We start from the raw sequence: 16,242 nt of genomic DNA, 5'->3' as shown, positions 1-16,242 counted from the left end.
ACTTCTAAGGCACAGCTTTAAGACCCAGGAACATTTAAAAAAGAAGTTCTCAGGGTGCTGGATTCTGCGCCCAACAGAATGACTCATTCCCTGCAATGAGTCTATTGTCTGCAAAGCTTCTGTTTGCAAGCCAGTTTTCCACTTGAATGGCATAACTGCAGAACAAATAAACACCGTCCTCCTTAGGATGGCACTGAGTTCTGTGGCATTCTTTAAGTATGCAATGTGCTTTGGGTGTGTGGGGTGTGAGAAAGTTGATCAGGATCTACCGGAGATTTCCTGTAGACCTGCAAGGGTTTCCATCTCTCAACTGTTTCACAACAGCAACAACAAGACAACAAAAGGCCACCTTTATTAGGCCGCTGAAATAGCTAGCCAGGAGTGGATTTCTGTGTGAAAGGAGGCGAATTGTACTGGGTGTCCAAAGGCCAGCACCCTGTCCACATGTCACCAGCAGTGGTGCATAAACGCCAGTGTGCTAGCACTGCACACAAATCACTGGTGGGTGTGCATGCCGGTGCCCCATTAAATGTGGCCGGTGTCTGAAATTAGCCAGGCGCCAGCCACATTTTGCACCTAGCTATTGACCACTTGCGACCAAGTGAATATGTTTGAGCTCCAGAATGGGAATCATTGGATCTTGACTGTTTTCACACACTAATGCCCCACCTTGTAGAATTCTGTTATATTTTATCTGCACATTCAGAATTAATTTCTGGAACCAAAATGCTTTTTCTGTGCAGCCTGAGTAGTGAGCAACGTTCTAGCTGATTGTCGTAGTTTGTCTTCGCTCACCCCACCCCACTGCCCTGTTCACAGTTGTGAAGAATGTATGTTATGAATGGTCCGTGTCGCCATTAAGAAAAAGAGGTCGGAATAGGCCAATAGATATATGGACTGTCCCTGGATAAATAGACTTTTCTTTTTTAAGTTCTCAAAGTTCTTAACCTAGCTCAAAGGTTGTCCTCTGAACCAGCCAGATGTTTAACTGATAATCACGTCCATTATTTGAAAAATGAGACCTTTGAGCCATCTTGCCCCCAAATGGCAGCTACTTGGGCGACTGTAACTTTGGTTTGAGGAGCCATTTGGTGCCTACCTTATATACAGTATCTGAGTTTCTAACACTGCCCACACACCCCATCGTACTGATGCAGGCTGGGCAGCAACCGCAGCACAGCAATAATGTGGGGCTGTGGGGCAGGTTAGCCCCAGATGCTGAAGGTTCCCTCTCCCCCTGTTGTGTGCTTTTCCAGCAGCAACTACACCATAGTGACAGCGCAGAATCAGACCACTGTTTTTGGACCACTCGACAGCAAGGCCTCACCAAGACTCCGAGTAGCGGTACGCATACAACTTTAAGGCTGTCAGTCCCTCAGGCAAAGAACTGTCACTTCAATGTTCTGTACAACTTCTGGCAAACTGTTGGCACTAAATACATGTTAAATGGTAGTAAAGCAAGCCCTCGCGCAGAGGTTGTACTTATGTCCTCCAAGCAACAGTAGAAGTTGTGGGTCGGCCATTTTGGTTCTCCAGAGAGAAAAGGCCAAGAAGTTTTGGGAGCCCTGTCCTTAAGGCAACACTGACTTTCTGCCCACCAGGCCCATCCCCAATTGTATTTCGATCTGCAAGTGGAATGGCATACCCTCCAACATCTCTCCAATGAAAACAGGGAAGTCCCATTCCACAAAGACAATTTTACTATTTATACCCTACCTGTCTTACTGAGTTGTCCCAGCCACTCGGGGCAGCTTCCAACATAATAAACATAATAAAAAAACATTGAAAAACTTCCCTATACAGGATTGCCTTCAGACGGCTTGGGGACCAAATAACGCCATACCCTCCAACATTTCTCCAATGGAAATAAGGACATCCTAAGGAAAAGTGGGACATTCCAGGATCAAATCAGAAACCGGGATGGCTTCTCTAAATCAGGGGCGTCCCTGGAAAATAGGGACACTTGGAGGGTCTGGAATTACCAGCCACCAAACTACTGTAAAAGGAAATAGAACAGAAGATCCGGATTTAAGCTGCCAGAGTGTCACTTGACTACTTGGCCTAAAATCCAAATATTCCACTGGCTTGTGGATTAACTGGGATTCAACCCTCCCTGGGAATGGGATTTCATTTTCCCAACTTCTGCCCCTCTGCAACCACTTACCGGTATTTCTACGCCACCATCTGCCTACAGAAATTCACTTCCTGGCTGAAAGAGCCACCTCTCACCCCAAGATGGCTAGGGACATGGGAAGCTGCCATCCCATTCAGTACTGTCTATGCTGATCGGCTAATTCTTCCCTGGGTCCAGGGATGCTTGGACCCAGAACCTTGTACACTGAGCTACAGCCTTTCCCCAAATATACAAATACCAAATACACCAAAACAGAATTTGAGCTAATCATTTGCAGGCATTAGTGATGTAATTAATATACAGGAAGAGGAAGAGGAGGAGGAAGAAGAATTAACATTGCAAATCTTCTCAGTATTTACCCTGAAACTCTGGGGTACTCAGGTTCACAATGAAACTATGGAAATAGTAGCACTGGTCCATTGATCCTTTTGAAAGCCCTTCTTGGGCTTGAATGCAGGAGAAAGATTTTGTATTTATTGTTGCACAATGTTTTATTGAATTTTTTTAAAAAATATATATTGTGAGCCACTTCCTGATGAAAGGAATGTGGGACATGAATTATTAAGAATAAAAATAAAATTTAATAAATTCAACTCCAGGTTGGGCAAAAGCCTTTGGAGTGGCAGTGGGACATTAATATGTATTCATTTCATCATTATTAATATTCCCTCAATTAACACTTGCCTCCAGGCATCCCCTAACTCAGTTGCTCAGCACCGCCAGCTTCCAGGAATCCAGAACAAGTTCAGTCAGGACTGCTCCGGGAGGAAAAGGTGAATGCATAGGTCTTCCACATAAGCAATGAAATTGTGGGCTCTGGCAATGCAAAGCAGGAAGTGACATCAGAACGATGGGACAGAGTGTCAGGAGTATGGGCAGGAGTCAGGCTCTGGGGCCTGTAGTGCTTTGCAGGACTGGGGCCTGTCTCAGCTTGTGCTGGAGAAGCAAGGAGTGGCCACTCAGGTGAGGCCTCAGCTTGTGCTGGAGAGGTAAGGAGTGGCCACTCAGGTGAGGCCACTTGATACCTCACTGCACCTGGTGGCAGGAGCTGGGAAGGATAAAAGCTCAGCTTTCCCTTCAGCTCTTTGCCACAGCAACGCTATCCGTGCCTGGTTGCCTCTGGCCTCTTGCTCCTTGGACCCTTGCCTTGCCGACGCCTTGTTCCTTGGAACCCCGCCTTGCCAGTGCCTTGATCCTCGACCCTTGGACCTTTACCTTGCCAACGCCTTGATCCTCGACCCTTGGCCTTTGCCTTGCCGACGCCTTGCTCCTTGACTCCCAGACCTTCGCCTCTGCCTTGCTCCTTGACCCTGCGACTGCCTGCTGCTGGACCCTCAGCCCTGCACCTGCTCCTGCTTCTACACCACAATCTTGCCTCTGGTGCTGACGTCCTCAGCCAGGGCTTCAACCGCCCACCGACCGGACCGTGACACAGAGAGCGCCTTAAAACCCTCGTCCTGATTCTTCAAGGGCTAATCTTTCATCCAGGCTTCACCAGCAAGGCAGCCTCCACATGCTGTTGGACTCCAACTTCCATCATCCGCCAGCCAGCACAGCTATGCAGGTTGGGGCAGATGGGGAGTTGGAGTCCAACAACACATGGCGAATACCAGACTGGCAGAGACGGCTTTGGCCTTCCCTTCAGCCCTGAAGCTCCCCCCTGGCCATTCTCCCTCCACAATTTCTTCTCTCTCTGGTTGCCCTGTCTCATCTTTCCCATCTTTGCCTGACCCACACCCTTTTCCGAGCACAATTCAAAGTGTTGGTGCTGACCTTTAAAGCCCTAAATGGCCTCGGTCCAGTATACCTGAAGGAGCGTCTCCACCTCCATCATTCTGCCCGGACACTGAGGTCCAGCGCCGAGGGCCTTCTGGCGGTTCCCTCGTTGCGAGAAGCCAAGTTGCAGGGAACTAGGCAGAGGGCCTTCTCGGTGGTGGCGCCTGCCCTGTGGAACGCCCTCCCAACAGATGTCAAAGAGGAAAACAACTACCAGACTTTTAGAAGACATCTGAAGGCAGCCCTGTTCGGGGAGGCTTTTAATGTTTAATAGATTATTGTGTTTTATCTTTCAGTTGGAAGCCGCCCAGAGTGGCTGGGGAAACCCAGCCAGATGGGCGGGATATAAATTATAAATTATTATTATTATTATTATTATTATTATTATTATTATTCCAGCTCTCCTTTATCAGCAGCCTACCATTCCGCAGCTACTAGAGGAGAACACAGATGGGTGGCAGAGCACATCCTTTGCATGCAGGAAAGTTCCTGGCTCAATTCCCGGCATCTCCAGGCAGGGCTAGAAAAGACTCTCCTGCCCCCAAACCCTTGCCAAGCAGTGCGGACAATACTGAGCTGGATGGATCAGTGATTAGATTATGTAACAGTTTCTAATACTGCTCTACTCCACTGGACGCATCCCAGAAACACGGGTGCTGCTTACGTGGCACTCTGCACATGCCCAAAGGCATGGCCTCCTTTTTCCGAGGTGGAACCCAGGCAGCGAGAATGTACACTGATTCCAATTTAGCCTTGCCTGCTGATTGGCTAGCTAAGCCTCCCACAGGGACAGCTCTGCGTGGGATGGAAAACGTTTTGCCCGCTGCCCGGAAGCCAGGATGGTAAGTCAAGCCTACAATTAAAGTGACATTTCAGTGTGCATTGTGCCTCACCAATGACTCATTCCTCCGCTGGACGCCACTCCCTGCAAAGTTTCTGGGGACTGTAGCCTATGGAAGCCGGTGAAGGGAGGAAAAGGCCTCCCTTTGGCCGTGCAGCTGCTCTGCACATCGCAGGCTGGGCCAAAATGCCTGGATCCAAGTCCTACCCTCCACCACCAAGCCTCGACAGCAGAAAAAAGTCATTTGAATAGCCTGCATGAAATAATATTAATTTAAAAAAATCCAAAGCAATTGCGAGGATGGAATGAAGGGTGCACACTTGTGTGTGTTAGATAACGTAAAAATTAAAACACTGCATTTCAACAGTGTTTGAAAAGGTGAGGAAAGCATAGCATCATGTGAGCTTTTACATTTTTTATTTATTTGTTGTAAAATGAATCCCCTAGGCGTTGTATGCAGACCACAAAAAAGCAGAATCAAAATGTAACCATAAAGCCATACTTCCATAAAGGTAAAAGGACCCCTGACCATTAGGTCCAGTCGTGACCGACTCTGGGATTGCGGCACTCATCTCGCGTTATTGGCCGAGGAAGCCGGCGTACAGCTTCCAGGTCATGTGGCCAGCATGACTAAGCCGCTTCTGGCGAACCAGAGCAGCACACGGAAATGCCGTTTACCTTCCCACTGTAGCGGTACCTATTTATCTACTTGCACGTTGACATGCTTTCGGACTGCTAGGTTGACAAGAGTTGGGACCGAGCAACGGGAGCTCACCCCGCCGCAGGGATTCGAACCGCCGACCTTCTGATCGGCAAGCCCTAGGCTCTGTGGTTTAACCCACAGCGCCACCCGCGTCCCTAAACTTCCATAAAGACACAATAAACTTGAGAAGCACCCATATTTTTTTTTAAAAAACCCAGCAGCAGCAGCAACAACACAACATATGATGCACAGCACAAAACTAAAAATACACCAACACCACCAACCATACCAAAGGCACTTAAAGGCAGATCGTAAAAGGCCTGGGATAACAACAGACAAGTCTTAACTCAGGCATCCCCAAACTTTGGCCCTCCAGATGTTTTGGACTACAATTCCCATCTTCCCCAACCACTGGTCCTGTTAGCTAGGGATCATGGGAGTTGTAGGCCAAAACATCTGGAGGGCCGCAGTTTGGTGATGCCTGTCTTAACTTGATGCTGCAAAGATAGCAACGCAGGTGCCAGGAAAGTTTCCATAGGGAGAGCATTCCAAAACTGGGATCCCATCTATTAAAGAGGCCCTGGGTTATCAGCATAGTAAAAGGTAAAGGGAACCCTGACTATTAGGTCCAGTCGCGGATGACTCTGGGGTTGCGGCGCTCATCTCGCGTTATTGGCCGAGGGAGCTGGCATACGGCTTCCGGGTCATGTGGCCAGCATGACTAAGCCACTTCTGGCGAACCAGAGCAGCGCACGGAAACACCGTTTACCTATTTATCTACTTGCACTTTGGTGTGCTTTCGAACTGCTGGGACCGAGCTGGGACCGAGCAACGGGAGCTCAACCCGTCACGGGGATTCAAACCGCTGACCTTCTGATCGGCAAGCCCTAGGCTCTGTGGTTTAGACCAGTGGTCTTCAACCCCCGGGCCACGGACCGGTAGCGGTCCGTGGATCAATTGGTACCGGGCCGCCTAAGGATCATTAAATACAATTAAATTAAAATTATTAAATTAAAACAATCTAAATAAAATATAAACAATAAATGCCCCCCCCCCTCAGCGGGCCACAGTAAAATTATCAAACGTTGACTGGTCCGTGGTGATAAAAAGATTGGGGAGCACTGGTTTAGACCACAGCGCCACCCGCGCTCCTATCAGCATAGTAGGTTACGGTACTTCTATTTCAGCCTTCAGTCTTCAGTGGAAGCACCTTAATTTTCTTATCAATAACTCGTGCATCACAGTAAAGCAACAGGTCGTGATTTAAGCCAGCAACCTGGCCAACTTTGCTCCTTCCCTCTAGTGCACGGAGGAAACAAACCACAGTCCTTGACTAAGTGTCCTGCCCAAACTAGTGCTTGTGGTTTGTTTCACCGCAACAAGCCCCAGCTACAGATAATGGTTTGCTTGTCATGTGACAGTGAATTCCATACACTAATTACCACTGTATCTAGAAGTATCCGTAGGCATTAAGTTGCTCGGTGTCTAATTGGCTCTGCAAAATGGCAGCAGTAGAAAGCTTGCTGGCCCCTCCCACCTAACTGCTTGGCACACTGAAGATTCAATTCTGGCACCCAAACATCCAAAACATTGTTTCAACCCATCCCTACTTCCAAAAAGCAGAGCCCATGAGTCCTGAAACTTGGCTTTTTGTTGCATTCCAGAGAGACATTTCTCTTCTACAGGCACCACAGAAGAAAACATCAGACACTAAATCCAGACTTCTAAGGCCCAGCTGGCATCTCTGGTTATATGTGAGGCTGATGAATTAGGAGGAAAATGACAGACAACTCTATGTTGGTAATGGGTAGCCCAGGTGTGGGAAATTTATGTCCCTCCAGATGTTGCTGAACTACAACACCCATCATTCCCAGCAAGCATGATCAACGATCAACAACCACAGGTTCCCAGCAACAAGGATGTGGTCTTGGTCTACATACCTATATGTTTCCTAGACCTTTCTGCAGAAGTGCAGAATACAAGTGCAATAAATAAACAAACAAACAAATAAATAAATGGATCCAGTGATGTTCCTTTTTGCCATCATGGTTTGCAGCGATTCATGGTTCTGATTTCTAGCCTAAACCCATAATCCAGTCAGGCATGCTTAGAGGGCCGGATTTATGATCTAAATCTATTTGCTATCCGTTTTGGGGTCTGTTATATCTTGTACTCACAGCTTTCTTGCCCCTTTTGATCTATCTGTAGAAAATGCTCTTATGCATCCTCTCTCAGACACAACATATTCACATTTAATCTTTCCTCGTGAGGGAAATTGCTCGTTCCTCTAATCATTGTCGCTCTTCTCCGGAACTCTTCCAACTCAAAGTGAAGAAAACAACACTTCCCAATGTCAGGCTGGGAGACATGGGTTCAAATCATTCAGGGCTTAACTAATGTGGGATAACGTCAAATAGCTCAGAGCTGCTCAGTCGGTAGAGTATGAGACTCTTAATTGCAGTGTCGTGGGTCTGAGCCCCACTTTGGACAAAAGATTCCTGCATTGCAGGGAGCTGACCTAGATGACCCTTCTGTTCCCTTCCAACTCTATGATTCAATTATTCTAAGGTGGCAGACATTGGATCTTACAACCGGATAGGCACAGTGGAAACCACTATCACTAAGGCCTGTCTGACCCAGAACATTTTATAGTCCTTTCAGGTGAGAGAACCAATGGCAAGTGAGAGTAGGCAGGTCACACCATGGCACAGAACTATTTCATTATCCAGAGTGAGAGTGGCTTGCTATGTGGGGTAGTTGTGCAAAACCCAGAAGACACCCAATCCTAGCCTTAGGGCAGGAATGGAGAGCCTGTGGACTCGAGATCTTATTGGACTCCAGAACCTATCAGCCCCAGGAGCAGTTGCTAAACTGCCCCAATTCATTCATAATATTCCTAAATAATCAGATGTTATACAAAACTTAGGGATGCGGGTGGCACTGTGGTCCAAATCACTGAGTCTAGGGCTTGCCAATCAGAAGGTTGGCAGTTCGAATCCCCGCGACAGGGTGAGCTCCCGTTGCTCAGTCCCTGCTCCTGCCCACCTAGCAGTTCGAAAGCACGTCAAAATGCAAGTAGATAAATAGGTACCACTCGGGCAGGAAGGTAAATGGTGTTTCCGTGCGCTGCTCTGATTTCACCAGAAGCGGCTTAGTCATGCTGGCCACATGACCCGGAAAAACTGCGGATAAATGCCTCCCTCGGCCAGTAAAGCGAGATGAGTGCCGCAACCCCAGAATCGTTCGCGACTGGACTTAACTGTCAGGGGTCCTTTACCTTTTATACAAAACTTAAGCACTTGCTTTGCAGGTCAGCCCAGCTAGCTAAGGTCCCGGCATTCCCAGGCTGTGTCCTCTGAACTTTGTAGCAAGGAATATTCATTTGTTCATTCATAAGCATCAGGTTCCAATTTATTTTTCCACAATCCTGCCACATGCTGCTCAGAATACATACTCTCCTTCTGGCCCTCCCATGAAGCCAGCAACACTTTCCCATTTCAGGCGGCTGTCCTGAGCCAATCACACTCAATTCGATAGTTCAGGGCCGGCCTTTCAACCTTTAATTTATCCTCATTGTTAAGCGGAGTGCTTTTTCATACATTATGCAGAGGAAAACCTAGGTCGGTCACCGAGTGTGCACTCAACAGGGAGCATGCAGCCCATCGCAGGTCCGACTAGCATGCCACCACAATATACATGTTTGCAAAACACCTGCTTGTTGCAGCTGCATTCATACGTACACAAACATACATCTAAACAATGCTATATGTCATGGGTGGGCAAACTAAGGCCCGGGGGCCGGATCCGGCCCAATCGCGTTCTAACTCCGGCCCGCAAATCAGCGTGTTTTTACATGAGTAGAATGCATCCTTCTATTTATAATGCATCTCTGGGTTATTTGTGGGGCCTGCCTGGTGTTTTTACGTGAGTAGAATGTGTGCTTTTATTTAAAATGCATCTCTGGGTTATTTGTGGGGCATAGGAATTCGCCCTTTTTTTCTTTACTTCTGAATTATAATCCGGCTCCCCACAAGGTCTGAGGGACAGTGGACCAGCCCCCTGCTGAAAAGGTTTTCTGACCCCTGCAGTATGTGAAGCGGCCCCAGTAGGCACCACCCTAAGGCATGGAGGGGCAGACTGAATGCCATTAAGGGCCAAACTAGCTCTCACATGGGTTAGCCCTGGCATGGATGATGCTTGTAAAATAAAGAGCTGGTGCAAGGCTTGTGCGGAGGAGACAAGCCAAACTGGAGGATCTCACACCTGCTTTTTCACAATGGGATGAAAGCCTCCAATAGTAACAAATGTCAAGTCCTAAGCCTGTTATGCTATGCATGCTTACTGGGGTGGGAACCGAACTGGATACAGTGGGGCTTACTAAAGAGTAAAAAGAGACACGGAATTAGGCTGCAAGGGAGGCAGAGCAGATGCTAGTATGGCACGTGCCAACAGGGAAGTTCTCCTGCACAAGCTCCAGTGAAACAAAGGGGGCTGCACAAGGGTGCTAACTGGGTTCTACCTCAAGTTAATTATCGGAGGGCGGGGTGCCACTTGGTCCTTGTCTACAGTCACCAAAATGTCTTCAGCTGACCGTGTATTATTTCATTACTTTGAAAGGGCTGAGACTTGGCACTACTAACAGGTCCCAGGGGCTAAATGCCAGCGAATCCTGGCTCAAATTAAGCCGCAGAGACACCATCCAGGTCATGGCAGGCCAAGAGCAAAAGAAAGCAGAACTCACATCATTTACAATAAGTGCACATTCATGCTAATAAATGGCCACATGGAGGGGTGATTATATAGATACAGAACAAAAGCCAATTGACTGTATATGTACATATACCCACAGAAAATCTCCACATCTAGACTCTTCTTCCACCCCCAAATCAGGCCCGTTTTTACAAATGTACTACATATATATTTAGAAATATGAATTCAACTACACACACACACACACGGAGCTACCAGTGCAGGAAGTTAGCACAGATAAACACAGGAACTTCTTCACAAGCACATACACAGATGTGGAAATCTTCAAGTATTTCCCAAATCTGAATGTACAGACAAAGGGAAATGTATAATTATTATTCCCGCCCTTCAAATTAGAACAGACATGTGTATAGCCACAGAAACATAAAGCCAACCATACCAGAGACACACACACCAGCACTGCCACCTGGGTTTCCATAGTTCATAATCATTCAGTATAATGATGGATGCAAACAAAGTGCCCATCCTTTGCACAACAGACTCCTTTCCTCAAAGGTATGCAAGGTGGGGGATCTGAAAATGGATTTTCTGCATGGGCTACCAACACTCCCAACTTCTCCCGGTATCTTCATCTCAGCTGAGAATTATAAACAACCCATCCACGGAAGGTTCGGCTGCCTCTCTCCAGCTCACACCACCAAACTCTTCGCCTACGGGGCTTCATCTTCCTCTCTTGTACACACACACACACACACACACACACACACACCACTTAACACAGATGAGAAACTCCTTGACACACTTCAACTGTCCTATTTTTAAGGAGGCAATACTAAGTGGACGAGCACAAGCTTTGCTGCAGGTCATCTCCACTGAAAATGATCAGGTACCTGAGATCCTGGGCAGCCACTGCCAGTCCAAGGCGAAAAGCACTGGGTGAAAAGATCAAACAGCCTCATCTAGTCTTATATGCACATAAATCAACTCTTTCAAAGTGATTCCGAGCTATAATAGCAATCACAAGCATGGAAACAAGAGTGCTGGTCATTCCAGGTTAACTTTTAAAAAGTGCAAATTTATTGGGCTCCACAACCTTTTTAAACCATTCCTAAAAGTGACCGACTCCCCCCCAGCATAACCTTCAATGTTGCCATTGGTATGGTGTTTTCCTCGAGGGCCCTTCACAAACATGACACTTCTCCCAACATGACTGTTCTCACTTTACTGTGCGCAAAGTTGCTCTCCTCTGCCCCCCCCCCCAGGTGAAAAGACTTTCACCTGCAAGCTCTGGCCTCAAGAGCTTGACACAATATGCTAGGCATCCCCAAACTGGTCCTGTTAGCTAGGGATCATGGGAGTTGTAGTCCAAAACATCTGGAGGGGCGCAGTTTGGGGATGCCTGCAATATGCCAACTCTCCAGACAAAACTTCTCCAAGTGCAGCAGTGCAAGCACATTCTGAACACACCCTTCCTTGTCCTAGAGACAACCCGCATGTGGGAATTGTCAATATTAAATACTGTGGCTGCCTGATCTCTGAGAACATGATTAATTACAGGTTCTACCACACACACACACACACACACACACACACACACACACACACACACACAAAATTAATCTTCACTCCAGTTTCTGTCTGTATTTAAATGAGTTCCCATGAGGGAAGGATGAAGCAGCCCAGAATATGGATAGGGGCCCTGCCTCTCACATCTTCCAGCATCCCCAAGGATTTCAAAGGTAAACAATGGCCACCTTTCTTTTATCCTCCCAAAAATGCTACAAGCTGTGTCAACTTCGTACATTCTAGCTCCTCTTAACTAGGGCATTGAGACCCTTAGGAAGATGCTCCCATTGTCTATAGTACGGCGGGGGGGGGGGGGGAGGAAGACACAGAGACGCGCGCACACACAATCAGTCCCCCTTTGCAAACTGGTGCTCTCCTCCGTGTGCATTTCAAAAGCTTCAACCCAGGCCGCTGGTGTGACCATTCCTGAAATGTCTGAAAGAGCCTGCTTATTGCAGGAAAACACCTCTTTGCTGCAAGAGGTGGCAACAGAGATCAATAGGAGGCATGTCTCCGAGCCAACCAGACGATTCCTGGAGGTGTGGTCTTCTTCCCAGGTTCAGCTTTGAAACACCCCTGCCGCTTGCTGTCTGCCGGAATTCCAAAATTCTCCATCATATACTATTCCAGCAGCTAATTACAGTCTTCTTGTCTTCTTGAAACAGCTCTTCCCCCAACCCTAGCCGCCCCTCCGCCTTTGCACTATTCAAAGAAGAAGCCTCCTTCTTTGTCTTACAGCATAGAAAACCATCTCTCTGCACTCCTTAAGGCAGCTGTTTTGGGGGAGGAGAAATTCCTGGAGATAAGAAAACAGGGCGCATTCAAACGTCCATGCAAGTAAAAGGGATTCGTGTTTGCGATCCTCTGCAGGTTTACTCCAAATCTCACTATGTATGCTCAGTGGGGATTACTCATTGTTAAGTGTGCTAAGGATGGCAGCTTCAAGCTCTGGTCCTCCCTGCTTAGAGAAATGCAACCTTTCCAAGCATCCCAAACACCACACACCTTTTGGTCCATGCAAGGAGGGGCCTTGTTTATAGTTTCAAAGTACTCTCCAGTCCCCAAATGCCAATGCAACCCATATCTACAGGTGACACCCTCCCATAGATTGCTAGCTATGTATATGACCATGAGGACAGGCAGGCGATCATGTCTCAACTCAAGCTAGCCCAGGTTCCACACCCTCTACATCAGGTGTGGGTCCCTAGCTGTTGTTGGGACTACAATTCTCATCATCCTTGACCACTGGTCCTGCTAGCTGGGGATGATGGGTGTTGTAGTCCAACAACAGCTAGAGATAGCAGTTTGGGAAACCCTGCTCTAAATATATGCCGTTTCCCCATATACCCAGTTCCCAAGAACCAGTCACCTGGGCATACAAGAAGTGAAGGGAAGCTGTGGTCCTCCAGATGTTGTTGCACTACAACTCCAATAATCTGGGGCTGATGGGAGCTGGAGTCCATCAACATCTGGTCCCCCTTCCTGGTGTACAACACTTCCTAAAAGGGTGTAATAATGCCACCAACTTGGCCAACGTTACTGTAGCATCATTAAGTCTCTCCTACATGCACCCCACAGCACACACCCCAGTCTGTGCTCCTCTATATCAAATCACCTGGCATCCTGGAAGCTAAGTCACAAGTTGATGGTCTGGCCCACCCACGCACTGGCCAAGATGCTACTATCCTCCTCCCTTGGGTCAGTGTCTCTCATACCCAGAGCATCTGCAGCCTTGACAGCCCCTTCATAAGTGAAGATCCTGGTCCACACTTTGGGAACTTTGTTGATGTGGTGACAACCAACACCCTTGGCCAACTTGGCCTTGTATAATAAGTGTGTGTGTGTTTCATTTGAGCCCACATCACCTGAAACCATGCCCCTGTTTTTAAAGGCCAAGAAGGCAATACAGGCCGCACCTGAGGTGGGGAACCTGTGGCCTCTCCGATGCTGTTGGACTCAAGGGATGATGGAAGTCCAGCAAAATCTGGCAGGCCACAGGCTCCCGGTCCCTGGCCTATACCTGGGTTTGCTCACTCTCCTCCCTGGTACCCAGATCCCCTGGCATCCCACCACCAGGTTGGCACCTGGGCACCCCCCACCACTAGGCCACGGTGCCAGGGGCAGGGGGATCTTCCCCATTTCCAGCTGCACCCCACACTTAGCCCGCTGCAAAACCAGCAGCCCCAGCCGCCACGCACTTCTGTCCCACTGACCTGCTCTGGTCCCTGGAAGCAAATCCGGCACTGCGGGGTCCTCATGCCACTATCCAAGCTGCTGCTAAGCGACACCGAGTCCAAAGCTCCCCCCGCCCCGCCCGCCGCGGGCTGCTGCCCGGGCTGTTGCCCGGGGGGTTGGGGTCGGGGGTCCTTCTCCTCCAGGGCCAGGCTCCGCGGCCGGGTCTCGGCGCCTCCGCCGCCGTAGTATTCGGCCTCATCGTCCTGCCGGGCCGAGCAGTCGGCGAAGGGGGGCCATCCGCAGCCGCTGCCGCCCAGCGCCCCGCGGCTTCCCTCGGCTCCCGGCTCGGGCTCCGGGCGGCCCCGCCGCATCAACACCAGCAGCTTCAGCTCGTTGAAGAACATGCGGATCCGGTACTTGAACATCATTTACCTCCCCCGGTGGCGGCGGCAGCAGCAACGACGACGGCAGCGTTTAGCTTTCTTGGGGGGGAGGCAGGAGGGGGGCGGGGGAACGAAAAGGGTAAGGGGCCAAGGGCGCTTAGCTGTGCCCCTGCCCCGCATTGGGGGCCGGGGAGGAAGCGGAGGAGAGGAGCGGCAATGGGGAGCACCGGGGGCCGCAGAGGGGAGAGCGGGGGGCCAGCCTCGGGACACACATCTCGGGCACAAAAGGCGCCGGCGATGGGAGAAAGGAAGGCGGCGTGTTTACAGGTGTGTGCAGGGTACCCGGGGTGATGGGGCGCGGGGAAGGAACGAAGGGGAACAGCCGGTGTTAAAGGGAATGAAGGCCTTCCGGAGGGGTGATGGCGAGGGGGTTAATCCTGGGACGGGGGAGTCTATTGCTAGGGGTCTGGGTGTGCGCGGGGGGTGGGGTAAGGGCAGGGGGTGAGGAGGGGGTACGACGGGTGGGCCTGGCCGAGGCGCAGGGGCGAACGTGGAGGCGCAAAGTGGTGGGCGATAGGCGCGCTCCGCTCCCTCCCGGGGTGGATCTGCCTCCCCTAGGACGCGGCGCGTTGCCTAGGTCCCTCTCGGACCCCTCTCGGACAGCCCGCGTCCGGATTCCCTGGGGCCATGGCTGGCAGCGCGAGAGAAAAGCTTTCCCGGCGTCCGGGGCCTGTGATCGGCTCCGCAGAGGAGCGCGGAACGGGGGCCGGGTGGGTGGAGGCGACCGAGGCTCCAGCGGCCAGCGCGCCACGAACGGTCCTTCTCCTCTCCGCTCTTCCGCTGCTGCCGGGCGCGGACGAGGCGACTCTTACTCTCCGGGACGTGGAGCACGCCTAGCCGCCGCCGCCAGGCCCTTGTCCGCCTCCTCCCTTCGGGGGGCTGGCTGGGCAGCTGCAATCGCAGGCGGCTCTTTTGTCTGCAGAGCTACGGGCATGTCCGCTCCCTCCTGCAGCCGCAGCCACGCCAGCGGGCCTGGAGAAGCCGCATCCCGGCTCCGCTCGAGCCGATCTCGCGCAGGAAGGCAGGCGGGCAGGCGGGCGTTCGGCCCCAAGCTCCGCTCGCCTGGATCGCGTGTCGGTGTCGGCGTCGGCGCGCGCGGCTCCGGTTCTGCGGCGGCCCCTGGTGAAGCCGCGGCTCTTTATACGGCCGCCCCCCGGCATGCAACAGGGCTTCGTCCCCGGGCGCCCCCCACCGCGCGGGGTTGCCAGCGGCCCCTACGCAGCCTCCTGCAGCCGCCCCCGAGGTCCGGGGGCTGGGGCGCGCGGCAGCCTGGATGGCAAGGGTGGCGGCAGCGGCGGCGGCGGCTTAAGGCTGGGGAATATGGCTTCTCCTTCCGGTACAGCATGTTAAATAAAACATTTCGGGAGGAGAGCGAGCGAGAGCGCGGAGCGGGTGGCTGGATGGATGGATGTCTGCGCGGGGAGGGGACTCCGGGGCTCAGAGGCGGGCCGGCGGCGGCGGCCCCAAACCGAGGGGCTGGTGCGTAACCGCTGCGCCACCGACCTCGACCACGTGGAGGGGGGAGAAAAAAAGAGTCCCCGGGAAATGTGAAAAGTGCCCGGGCAGACATCCTCCTCCCCTTTCCCCCCATCCAGACACATCTGAGAGATTCCTAGATAGAGGCATGGGAGGGGTTTCGGGGTGGGGGAGAGAAAGAAGCCATTTTATTTTATGTTACATTTTTATTTTATTTTAATTTTTTTAAGTATACCGGCTTGCTATATCCATCTGGCTGATAAAATCACGTCTCGAAATTCGACCGTTTGGAGAGATGGTTAGAATCCGCGGGAAAATCGCACTAGAAACCAGCAACATACCTTTCCCTTCCCCAGGAGGAAGGAGACTCGCAGTATTTGCGCCCTGACCCAGTTTGCACCTTGGCCAATTCTGTGTG

General features: G+C 50.7%; 1 protein-coding gene across 1 annotated transcript in view; it reads right to left on the bottom strand.

The window, feature by feature from the left end:
- MARCHF9 (membrane associated ring-CH-type finger 9) overlaps positions 1 to 14,469 on the bottom strand; it is a 45,698-nt gene extending 31,229 nt beyond the window's left edge. The window contains exon 1 of the mRNA XM_035107934.2: positions 13,944 to 14,469. Within this exon, the coding sequence (XP_034963825.1) occupies positions 13,944 to 14,333 (390 nt within the window). The 5' untranslated portion in view covers positions 14,334 to 14,469. The remainder of the gene's footprint in view (positions 1 to 13,943) is intronic.
- Positions 14,470 to 16,242: the final 1,773 nt, after the last annotated feature.

The sequence above is a fragment of the Zootoca vivipara genome, chromosome 2, assembly GCF_963506605.1.
Source record: "Zootoca vivipara chromosome 2, rZooViv1.1, whole genome shotgun sequence".
Lineage (NCBI taxonomy): Eukaryota > Metazoa > Chordata > Lepidosauria > Squamata > Lacertidae > Zootoca > Zootoca vivipara.
This window is presented reverse-complemented; position numbering and strand designations above follow the sequence as displayed.